General features: G+C 43.3%; 1 protein-coding gene across 3 annotated transcripts in view; it reads right to left on the bottom strand.

Moving 5' to 3' along the window:
- The window catches only part of LOC137561086 (zinc metalloproteinase-disintegrin-like VAP1), a 128,121-nt gene that overhangs the window by 16,708 nt on the left and 98,585 nt on the right, over nt 1-12,828 (bottom strand). For all 3 annotated transcript variants that reach the window (XM_068272328.1, XM_068272330.1, XM_068272329.1), the window contains 5 exons: nt 10,436-10,631; nt 8,724-8,826; nt 2,774-2,918; nt 2,291-2,371; nt 1,247-1,322 (listed from right to left, as the gene is read on the bottom strand). In XM_068272328.1, the coding sequence (XP_068128429.1) occupies nt 1,247-1,322; nt 2,291-2,371; nt 2,774-2,918; nt 8,724-8,826; nt 10,436-10,631 (601 nt within the window). The remainder of the gene's footprint in view (nt 1-1,246; nt 1,323-2,290; nt 2,372-2,773; nt 2,919-8,723; nt 8,827-10,435; nt 10,632-12,828) is intronic.

Here is a 12,828-nt window from a genome sequence, read left to right as displayed (position 1 = left end):
GTGGAGGACTAGTGCTACGTACACACATGCGACAACGATCGTTCGTTGTCAACGACGAACGATCTTTTAATTGACGAAAGAACGACCGAAGTAAAGTTAGTTGTAAAAAGTGTGTAACGATCACATCGTTAGAACGAACGTTACACCACGTAAAAGCACTTATTGTGCCTGCGCATAAAATTGTAAAGTTCCTTGGAGAAAAAGTGAAATGCGCATGTCCAGCCTGGTACGAACGATCGTTTCCAACGATGTACCACTTTTGCTAACGATCGTCGGTGGTAAAAATCTGCCAAGACAGAACTTTGTTTTGTAGCGATTTGACTCGTTCGTCGTTTGCCTTAATAGTCGTTGGTTCGTTTTTTGTAACGATCGTCGTTGGTAAAGATCGGGGAACGATCGTTACAAACGACTATAGTCGCATGTGTGTACGCACCTTAGGAAGGCTCTATGAGATCCAGAGCCTTCCCTCTCTATAGGGGAGTATTTATTATTGATTAATTTTTGTCACTTCACATTTCCTTTAAGCTGAACATAAAAATATGAGACTCGGTTCTATGTTGAATTTACTATTAGTAAAACACACACACTTAATAGTTCTTTTCACTTCAGGTTTGCTTTAAATAGACATACCAACTCTCCGCTTGCCACCTTGAACAGATGAACTGCAGGTTGCATTAGGTGATATGTGAATTTCCAGTAGCTGATATTCTATAATGGCATATAATACACTTATAAGGGGAAAAGTACAAATGTTACCATTACACAATGAGGAAGTTGTGTATACTTGGTCACATCCTTAGTGGACCTGAACTCTGAAAAGGAAAACAGTGAAATGCATCCTGTATGTACAGTATTTAGAGATTTTAGCTTGTCTAATCCCCCCTTATATGTGACTAAGCACAAGTTTAATTTGATCTCTCACCTTGTCCTCTGACTGCCATGGCAGAGAGGTAATTGGTAAACACAGGATGTTAGCCCTATGTCTGCTTCCATGAAAGCAGGAAGTAGACACACTGCAGATTTATTGCAGGATTTGTATCAACTGTAACACAGAAATGTTTTTCTTTAGAGGTTATTATGCTGTTTCGTATATTTTACAGCAGAGGGGTAGTTCTGAGTTCAGGTCCCATTTTAAACAAAGAATCAAACTGACCACGGGTTGCCAAGCAGTTTACTTCAAACATGATAAAACATTCTCAAACTACCCATATTATGTGCCCCTCCCCTGCTCCATTGTTACACTCACCCGCTCCTGCATAGACGGTACAGTTTGGAGGTGCCCAGCCTGCATCACACTGGCACTGCAATTCATGATCACACACCTATGGGACAAAGAGCTCACATCAGTGACGTAGCTAGAGACCATGGGGCCTCATAGCAAAACTTTCATGTGGCCCTCAGATGAAGGCACTCATAAGGAATGCCACCTGCCCCTACCCTATGGATATGAATTAACTGGGCAATTAGCATTCTCATTCAATTAACACTGCATGTAGTTCATGGGAACTGAGACAAAGTCAGAGGGTGGAGAAAGTTAATGGTGATTGGTGAACACAGTACTGCCTGTGCCCCCTCTGCTGCAGGGCCCCACAGCACCTGCTATGGCTATTGCTGGGCCCCTGGCTCACATTATAACTTTAGCCGCTTCAAAATGTAACTTCTAATTGTTGAAAAAAGTTTTCAGTTCAGCAGCATAGCACCACCTTTAGTATGTGATATTTATACGCTACCATAAACTTTAGCCCAAACACAAACGCAGGAGAAGGGCAGGATGTGCTAGGCTTGCGTTTGGGAAAATATTAAATCAAAGCACAACAAAGGAAAAGGACACTAATTTCCATGATCACCACGGTAACCTTACAATCGCTAAAGTGCATGCGATATCAAAATGCAGTTCATGGAAAAGGGCCCTAAGGGCACTTTCAGCCCGCGTTTTGTGGTCTCCTGATCGCCAGCAGTCAGCAGTTTGCGCTGCAGCACAAGTTATCCTATAGGATTACTTACACTGAGGTGAATGTGGCGCGATTGTGATTTCTGCTGATCGCAATCCTGCTGCACGCAACATTTTCCCAGTGATTGGGTTGCGATTATCAAGCAGTTAAAAAAATTTCAAAATAGCAGTGCAAAATCCCGTTTTGCGGTTCCCAGTGTTGGCTGGGACAGAAATCTTTCCTGCAAACCAGGCATAAATTTAGTGGTATTTTTCCTGATTATGTTAGTATTGTATCATAGCAGCACCCTTAGCTTTGTTTCCTGCCTTATACAGCTGCACAGAGCAGCAAGCTCTCACCGAATGTCCTGGACACTTCTCTGCACAGCCTGCAGTCTTATAGCTATCCTCAATACCAGAGCATTTCCTACTGAAACATATCTGGAAAAAAAAAAGATATCAAAGGAAAGGTATAAACATACAAACAATATGTAATAGAAAAAAAATAGATTTATAATACAACAAATACAAAAAAAAATATTTTAATGTGTGAAATGAGGTGTTATTGAATTGATTATTAAACGGGAATAACATTTTTTAATTGTCCATCAAAAGTTTTACATATTCTCTCTAGCCAAATGGTCAACTCACTGAGTAAGGCCCATACCCACTATGTTACTTTTCCAGTGATTTTTCCGACAACCTCGCAACGAGCGATCATTTCCGTGATCTCGCAACATACAGACGTGCGATAGAAAGTCAGGGATAGACAGATGAAGAGAACTTCACTGACAATGAATGAGGGTATGCCACTAGTAGGAGAACTTATCTGTAGATACTTACATTGGTATCACTGCATTTTGTTCCTGTGTTGACAAATCCTCCATCAAACACAAAAGTCTTGCATGCACCTTGCATCATTACAGTACCACTAATGCTGGGAAAGGAATCCCCTCCAGTACAAAACAGAAGTCCGCATTGTTTGTCCCTGCAAGTAAATCATAGTATTTTATCTGCATCACCAAGCACTGGGATGGAATACTTTGAACATAAGATAGTCTATGTTGTTTCAAAGCAATGGCATAACTATTGCATACCTCCCAACATTTTGACATGAGAAAGAGGGACACTGAAGTCACGCCCCTGCCACACCCCTATATATACTCACGCATACCATAAAGATTTCATAAGAAAAATATGTTGATTTATAATTCAAACCACACTGGTCCTTTCTATCCTAATTTCCTTCATATTAACATTTTAAAATTGGTAATATATCAATTTTAACCACTTTACCCCCGCCCGTATGTATTTCTCCGTCCCTTTTTCCATCCTTTAACCCCCAGGGACGGAGAAATCCGTACTTTGCGCACTCCCGCCGCTGCCCGCGCTCCCGCTTGTAAACACGCCGCCCGCCGCTAGTAAACACGCTGCCGCCCGCTCGCCCAGAGATCAACGAACGGGAAAATCCATTCCCGTTCGTTGATCTAAGCCCCGCAATGATCCGCTGCCGCTCGGCTGAGCAGCGCGATCATTGTGAGCAATAACAAACTCCCAGCCTCTTTCTACTTCCTGCAAGCGTCCGGAAGGACGCTTGCAGGTCGCATGAAACAAAAAGTTACTGTTGCCATCTTGTGGCCAAATAGTAAAACTACACCCTAAGCATTTTCTACACACAAATAAACTAGTTTTCCACAAAAAATTAACTCCTTACCTCCCACACTCCCCAATTTTTTTTTTTTTGTAATTAAAAAAAAAATAAAAAATTTACAATTTAAAAAAAATACATAAATAGTTACCTTAGGGACTGAACTTTTTAAATATTTATGTCAAGAGGGTATAACACTGTTACTTTATAAACTATGGGCTTGTAATTAGGGATGGACGCAAAACTGAAAAAAATGCACCTTTATTTCCAATTAAAATATTGGCGCCAAACATTGTGATAGGGACATAATTTAAACGGTTTTATAACCGGGATAAATAGGCATATACATTTAATTGGTTTTAATTACAGTAGCATGCATTATTTAAAAACTATAAAGGCCGAAAACTGAAAAATAATACATTTTTTCCCAGATTTTTTCCTAGTTTCCCATTAAAACACATTTAGAATAAAATTATTCTTGGCATAATGTCCCACCTAAAGAAAGCCTAATTGGTGGCGAAAAAAACAAGATATAGTTCATTTCATTGCGATAAGTAATAATAAAATTATAGACGAATGAATGGAAGGAGCGCTGAAAGGTGAAAATTGCTCTGGTGGTCAGGGGGTAAAACCTCTCAGTTGGGAAGTGGTTAAAGGATGGGAATAAAGTCAAATAAACCTTTTTTTAGTAAAGAAATATATATATTTACATAGAAAGAAAGAGGAATAAATGAGGAGGAAAGAGGGACAGGGCTCCCAAAGAGGGACTGTGCCTCCAAAAGAGGGACAGTTGGGAGCTATGCTATTGCCCTAGCAACCTCCGCGATTGTGGGCGGGCCCAGGAGCTATGGGAGTTTTCTCCAGGCCGAAGCAGAAGCTCGGGGGGGGGGCAGTACCCTGAGGGCATGTATTTGTGCCCCTCCCCCTCGCCCAATGCCTCTCCTCCCCCAGCCATTGCAGAGTAGTTGTGAATGGAGTGTGTTGCACTTGCAGCTGTAACTCACCTTTCAGAGTCGGGATCTCGCTTTAGCCTGTCACAGCATCATAGAGAAGACACCCTGTGATGGAGCTGAAGGGAGATCCCGGCACCAAGATGTGAGCAATAGCTGCAGCACGCTTTGCTGGTGACTACTCTGCAATGGGTGGTGGAGGGGAGGTACCTGGGAGGGCACAGATTAAGGAGCTGGGAAAAAAGGGCGCATGCCGCTAGTGGACAAAAAGGGCGCCGCCATTCACTCCCATAATAAATAGCGTTTAATGGGCGCCGAGTAGGAAAAAAGGGCGCCGGAGCTAAATAAAGTTTATAAACGGCGCCAGGAGCTAAATAAAGTTTACAAACGGCGCCCGGCGATGTTTAATGATTTATAACTGAACTTGTGGTGATTTACGTTTATAAAATGCACCCGTGCCGAATAACGTTTATGAAAATACTAAACATATTTATCTTATTTAAATAATTAAAACATTATTTAAAGTTTTATCCCTTACTGTTTGTAAAACATTATTATTCACAAAATAAAGCGATCAGTACGTAACATAAATTGCAAAATATTTTTTGAATCCACAATTAGTAAAACATTATTATCCACATAATAAAGGGGGGTCTTAGGTTTAGGCACCAACAGGGGGGTCTTAGGTTTAGGCACCAATAGGGGGGTCTAGGGGTTAGGGGTAGGTACAGGGAGGGGTACTTAGGCAACAACAGGGAGGGTCTTAGGTTTAGGCACCAACAGGGGGGTCTTAGGTTTAGGCACCAACAGGGGGGTCTTAGGTTTAGGCATTAACAGGGGGGTCTTAGGTTTAGGCACCAACAGGGGGGTCTAGGGGTTAGGGGTAGGTACAGGGAGGGTTACTTAGGCACCAACAGGGGGGGGTCTTAGGTTTAGGCACCAATAGGGGGGTCTAGGGGTTAGGGGTAGGTACAGGGAGGGGTACTTAGGCAACAACAGGGGGGGTCTTAGGTTTAGGCACCAACAGGGGGGTCTTAGGTTTAGGCACCAACAGGGGGGTCTTAGGTTTAGGCACCAACAGGGGGGTCTTAGGTTTAGGCACCAACAGGGCGGTCTTAGGTTTAGGCACCAATAGGGGGGTCTTAGGTTTAGGCACCAACAGGGGAGTCTAGGGGTTAGGGATAGGTACAGGTAGGGTTCTGTGTAAGAGTAGGCTTAGGTATAGTTTTAGTAAAATTTTAGTAATAATTACTAATGTATTACAACACTTATTACGAACGTAGTTATATTTATATCATCTTTATAAACAATATTTTCAGATTTTATTATAAGAACAAACCATAAATGACGGTTATTCACAATAATATACAATTATAACAATTAAACATATATTATTGGTTTTTTTATAAACGTAATTATAAGTTTAACTTTTGAAACAGGGAAGATTAACGCTTTCACAATTTCCGATTTCATAAACATTATTTAATGATTTATAATTTTGTTAAACATTATTTGTAAACGAAATATAGCACACTATATTTATAAACCCTATTAATGATTAATTATTATTTAGAGTTTACACCCCGCGCCCTTTTTGTCCAGGCGCCCTTTTTGTACGTACGCCACAGATTAATACCATCCACTGTAAGTAACAGCTACAGTATATATGAAAAGAATACATTTATAGTGCATTTGATTTTGGAAAAAATGAAAATCTTATTAGTATGCTCATATGCATTTTGGAAAAGGAGGTGGAGGCAAATACTCCAACACACATATGGGGGTAAGTCCTGAGGCGTGACTTACTTCATGGGTCCTTAAAGTGGACCCAAATTAAAAATACAAGATTTCAGAAATAAAATCTATTTTCTAAATTATAATAACAAATAGCTGTCTTTTTTCAGCTGCATGATGACAAATATAAAATATTTTACATTTATTGGAGAAACCCCTCCCTTCCTTTCAAATTGCCGGGACAGAATCCGGCAAACTGGTGGAGTAGGTGGTGTCCAGCAAAGGAGGAATTTCTAATGGCTGCCACCTGTATAACCCTAGCTATGAAAAGAGAAGGGTGAAAAGCATGCACTGAAATGCTCATAGGCTTGGAGTGTTTATTTATCTTTGTATGTGTCAGAGTGGTGCAAATAAATATTTTTAATTAAAAAAAAATGTTTGGTTTGGGTCAGCTTTAAAGTAAACCCGAGCCGAGGCCAAATACCTAAGAAGAGGGTAGATCCTATAGAGGCTTCCCATGTCCTCCTGGAGACCACCTCGGCTGCCCCGAGACCCTCTTGAAGATCGCACCTCTGCTCCTTTTAATGCACTAGTGTGGCGGGGCTCCACCTGCGTGAGTATGGCCACGTCTGCGCAGTAGCACGCGTGTGCTCGTGCATGAAGAGGAGCGTGGTCACAATTTCAAATCCAACAAGCTCTTTATTCTGGGGGTCCGTGCACAGCAACGTGGGGGCCAGGAGAACGTGGTGAGCTCCTGATGCATCCAGAGGCATCTCTCTTCTTGGCTAAGTATTTTTTTTAATTTTTTTTTACTTACCGGTAATAGATTATGTTAAGTTGTTTTTATGTATTTGATAAGGACAATTATCTGATCCCACACTCATTATTATATTGATCACTTGAGATGGAGCAGATTTCTGGAGGCCCCGTTATTAGTGTGGGCTCCCAGATAAGTAACCTTATCCATGACTTACCCTCACATGGGGATATATACCTCAACCCCCTTATCAGGGGCACAAGTGGAAGTGGATGAGCCTAACATTAACAAGGGTGCTTTGGAATGGGAGATCCCCTCCCCCTTTCCCGCAGAGCGCCCCTTAATGTTGTGCATCCCGTAAGGAGCATAACTAGACTTAATAGGACCCCCTGCAAAAATGATAGCATGGGGCCCCGTTGATCACTGAACCACATGCAGGTCACCTGATCGGGAGCCGGCGAATGGCAGCAGAGAGTGTTCTGCTGTGAAGCAGTGTATGGAAGCAGAAAAAAAAATTACACGCACTCCTGCACATGGTTTTTGTGAGAACAGGTACTTTTTTTGCTAACTAGCTGCACTTGTGGTTGGGGAGAGGGAGGTGGAAGAGCCCCCAAAGCCTCTGCCCCCCCCTGCAATGGCAGTGGTCGCAGGGGTGATTGCTATGCCCATGCATTCCATGAGCTTGTATCACACAGTGGTGGACTCTTATGCTCATGAGCTCTGAATCTCTGGAGCATCTCAGCCTGCATGTTTGATAAAGTACTGCAAGTGCGATGGACGGAGATTAAGAGGGAAATGTGCACATAAGTGCAGTGTTTCTTTCTTCATTTCAATGGAGCCACATTGTAGCTCACAGTTCCTGTATATTGCTGGTGCTCACCTGCGATCTCTTATCATGACCAGAACAAGCCGAGGGACCAAAGTCTGCAATCACCCTTGACTTGATAAATCACACTCACACCCCTTGCGCACATACTGCGTTGCATCGCAATAGTCTCTATTAGTCTCACTACCCGTAGTGCAACTATGCAGTGGAAGCGGTCACGCAGACTCTGCAGTGTGTTGCCGAGCAGTACGAGCGATATCGTGCGGCAGGCATTTGCACTGGGGTCTATGACACTGCAACAATCTATTTATATTGCTGCGGTGGAGGTGTGGTGCGCATGCGCCTTTGGAGCCAAAGACAGTGATGTTCAGTAGGGAGCACGTCACTGCTCGGGGGGGGGGGGGGGGGGGCTATGCACATTACCCTATTGGAACATTTGCATGTGATGATGCGCATGAAACACGCACGTGATTGCGCACAAATGTTCGTTTATCACGCGGAGTAATCCTTTACGCGTGCAAACCTTTGCATGCGGCAAATCGCACGATAACTGCCATAATAGCAGTTATCACGCTTTTGTGAATCGAGCCCCATGTGTGAAACCAGCCTAAATATCCAAAATCAGGACACTTCCCAAACATAATCATTAGAACGATCACTCGATTTCTGTTGCAGCCAAATATATATATATATATATATATATATATATATATATATATATATATATATATATATATATATATATATACTGGAATACAAATGCTCACCACAGACCACAAGCAAGCATGACTCACATGAGATTGTGATCTGGTTGTTAGTTCCAGAAGCGTAGACATCTAAAATAACCAGAATCTGCTTAGCTGCATTGAGCTACTCACTGTTTCTCGCATGCAATGTATTTATCCCCTTCTTTCTTACAGTGTCCCATCTTGCTGCCCTTGGTATTAAAGTCAAAGCAGTAGTCAGGCGCAGCTGTAGCCCCTAGAATAAACAAAAAGAAAAAACAAAGAAACAAACTGAAAACATAGTTTACTTGCACTATATGATACCGTAATACTTCTATTATAAAGACAAGATGTTTATTGTATTTTTATTACTCCTCTCCCTCCAGCAGCCCACATGCATTACATCCCAGAAAGCTCTATGCTGCTTCCACATTGTTTGCCTCCCCATTCCTACCCCCCGCCCCCCTATGCCCCACCAACTCCATTACTTGTTGTAGCCATGCCCTCTGCTGACAGATATTCTGGGGGCTGAAATGAGGCCCTAGTGAAGATAGAGGTTTTTCACCACCGCTGATGGTCACCTGGCTTTTTATAGTAAGAGTTTGGGGCCCACCAGATACCTACACTCTCTCCAGGCTCTAGGCACTAACCGATCATGATGGAATTTTTATTTGTGCTGATTGTAGGGGGGGGGGGGGGCAGCTTCACAGAGCCGTTGTGCAGTAGCAGAGAGAGCCGTCATTTGGCTATCCCAGCGCCCAACTCACCGGCGGCTCAGCAACACGTACGCCTAATTACGCCCCTATCACACCCTTAGCTATACATACCATAAAGTATTTATAAGCAAAAGACGTAGTTTTATAAATCAAATGGCACTGGTCCTTTCTTTTCCCATTAGTCTTCCTTCATATTAACATTTGAAAATTAGAAATATATCAATGTACAGGATGACAAAGTTTAGAATCCAATAAACACATTTTCCCAAAAGAAAAAATACATATAAATCCAAAAAGAGGGACAAAAAAGAGAGTAAGGGTCCCTCCACACTGCGCAAGTTGCGATGCCAGGGCCAGATTTCTAGAAAGGCCCCAAAGGCCCGGGCCTTGGAAAGCTGCAGGCCAAGGGACACCTGGACATGAAAGAAGGGTTGCTACATATGACAGAGGAAGCTGAAAATGGGGAGCAACACATGAAAAAGGGAAACTGATGCTCAATGGAGCTGTTCATGAAAGAGAAGGGCTACACAGCCTGGAGGGAAGGAGACTCTGTGTGAGTCACAAAGTCTGGAGGGGAGGAGACCTGTCTCCTCATTTGCTCCTCTCTCCTTCAGCCGCGCCTCCCCTTTAGCTGCGCCTCTCCCCTCTTCTCCCTGATGTTGCTAAAGGCGGCTTCAGATTATGACAGGAAGCAGCTACTCAGCAGGTCACCCAAGCAATATAGCATACAGCACAATGAAAGTTTACTTTTCTGCCACTGTAAATGTGCATATTGTCCAGTAAAGGCACAGCATGCTATGCGTTACTACGACAAGACTCGCCACACCCCACCACACCCTATGTGAACATACCACAGAAATATCATTGTGTTGGCGTTGAGATGCGAAGATATTGCCCATTGCAATGTAACACAATGGATTTGGTGTGAAAGACCCTTACACAGAGATTTGGTTACCAAAGAGGCGCTGTCACACTGAAAAAGGGACAGTTAGGAGCTATGCATTTGAGTGCTAGCACAAAACTAGGAAAAATGTGTGCCTCTCATACATGAAAATTGAGACAAAAATATTAAGGAAAGAAAGATATTTGGGGTAACGGCTCAGGGCTCCCCATGAAAAATAGGTTTTGGGTTCTCTATACAATACTCACCCCTTCCCCAAATGGCTGCACACTGGGTACTCAAGATTGGGCATGTTCCTTTGTAGCAAGCCCCTTTTCCATTCATGCAGGGTAATCCATTCATTTTAAAATTATCTTTTGTGCATGTAGAGGACATCCCATCGCAAAGATCTGCAATGTCACATTCATCTTTAGCAGGTCTACAAACGGATCCTGCAGCTCTGAACTGTAAAAGAAAAGCAAGTTTAAAGAAAACCTGAACTGAAAATTAAGTCAAAATAAGCATACACAAGTCATACTTACCTTCCATGTAGTCTACTCCTCAGTGTCTTTCTCCTGTCCCGCGTCCTGTTTCTCCACTGTGATCAAGGGAATTTTCCGTCCTCCATTTTGAAAATGGCCATTACCCATAACAGCTTTCTGGTCAGCACACAGTTAAACTGTAACATCGCCCACTTGAGCCATAGGGAAACATGGACATTACCTGGTACACCAGTTTTCCTCTCAGCTATAACTGACAGCAACTGATATTTTACTGACAGCAACTGATATATTTCAGATCTGACAAAATATTGTCAGAACTGGAAGGGATCATTGTCAGAGGAAAATGGTGAGCTTCTGAGAGAAACTGATGGCAAGGTAACTATGTAATGTTCATTTCATGTTACCTAATGTGTTTCTTTTAAATATTTTTACTCAGTACAGGTTCTCTTTAACCAAAATGACAGTTGGGCATAACAGTTGTCTACTTATTTTCCTGTTTTCTGTATTAGCCATATTACTAACTTATCCTATTTTTTGCATCTTACACTCCAAATACAGGGAGTCCCCAACTTACAAATGCCTGCCAATATGAACCAAATACTCACCGCGATATCGTAGACTCCCTGTATTTTCCCTGTGTCTCCTTTCCTCCCCATGTTGTCCTCCACTTCCCCTGAATAAATGAAAGCAGCAGGTCTCACCTACATAATCCATTAAAGTAGAGTGACCAGATTTTTGTCGGATCAACCTGGGATGGGGGGGCGGCGCGCCAGGCGCCGCACCGAAAAATGGGGGGATGCGTGCGCCGCGCCGAAAAACTGGGGGCTGCAGCACGCGCAGTGCACCGCACAAAAAAGTGGGCGTGGTCATTACATTGTATGGGCGGAGCTAACATAATGATGTAACAGAGAGGCATAAGAAAGTAGTGTTTCCGCCATGACGTGGTCAAATGAAGATTCGCATCATGGGTGTGCAGAAACTGTGTGATGCTATTTAATAGTATACCATAACCCCAAAGCAGCAAACATTGCCAACTATGACCATTAAATAATAAATGCAGGAACAGTTACCCCAGACACTAGGAAATAAACGCAATGGGCTTGATTCACAAAGTGGTGCAAACTGTTTAGCACGGGAGTGCTAAACAGTTAGCACGTGAAGTGCTTTTCGCGGACTTTTGCGCGCGCAAAGTGCCGCGATTCGCGCGATCGCGGACTTTTGCCTGATTCACAAAGCGGTGCTAACAGTTAGCACCCTGGTGAAAAGCCCTTTATCACGCCTAAACTCAGTTTAGGCATGATAAGTTTAGGTGTGATAAGTTTAGGTGTGATAAGTTTAGGCATGATAAGTTTAGGTGTGATAAGTTTAGGCATGATAAGTTTAAGCACCAACTGCGTTAGCACCGCAGTGCACAGCTGATCAAAAGTTTTGCGCTAGCAAAGTCCGGTGCACTTTGCATAGAGTTTAATGGCGCTGCTTTGCGTGCGGGACTTTGCACGCTATCTACACTTATCTAAACTTATCATGCCTAAACTTATCACACCTAAACTTATCACACCTAAACTTATCACGCCTAAACTGGCTTTTCACCAGTGTGGTGCAAAGGTTATCATGCCTAAAGTCTTTTAGGCGTGATAACTGAGTTATCACCGCTTTGTGAATCAGGCCCATTGTGTGCAACATTTCAGCACAAAATAAACGCAATGTGGGCAACATGTCAGCACAAAATAAACGCAATGTGGGCACATTTCAGCACAAAATAAATGCAATGTGGGCACATTTCAGCACAAAATAAACGCAATGGGCAACATTTCAGCACAGAAGTCTCCTCTCGCAACTGGCTGGCCTCTGGCGCGCTGCTCCTGTAACCATCTACCTCCTCCTGCAGTCTCCCGTGCTGACAGGCAGAGCAGGGCTACGGCAAGATGGCGCCCGAAGCCCTGTACTGGAGACACAAATAGTCTCCAGTACAGGGCTTCGGGAGCCATCTTACCGTAGCCCTGCTCGCCTGCCAGTGTCGGAACACCGGAAGACTAAGGAGGCTGGAGCTGGGCTGCGGGCAATGAACTGGCACAGCGTCTATAGACGCCGCTGCCAGTTCATGCAGTTACAGTAGCCAGAGTCCCGAGGCCGGGACGTCCCACAGCTGAAAGCGGGAC

Source organism: Hyperolius riggenbachi, chromosome 3 (assembly GCF_040937935.1).
Source record: "Hyperolius riggenbachi isolate aHypRig1 chromosome 3, aHypRig1.pri, whole genome shotgun sequence".
NCBI classification, from domain to species: domain Eukaryota; kingdom Metazoa; phylum Chordata; class Amphibia; order Anura; family Hyperoliidae; genus Hyperolius; species Hyperolius riggenbachi.
This window is presented reverse-complemented; position numbering and strand designations above follow the sequence as displayed.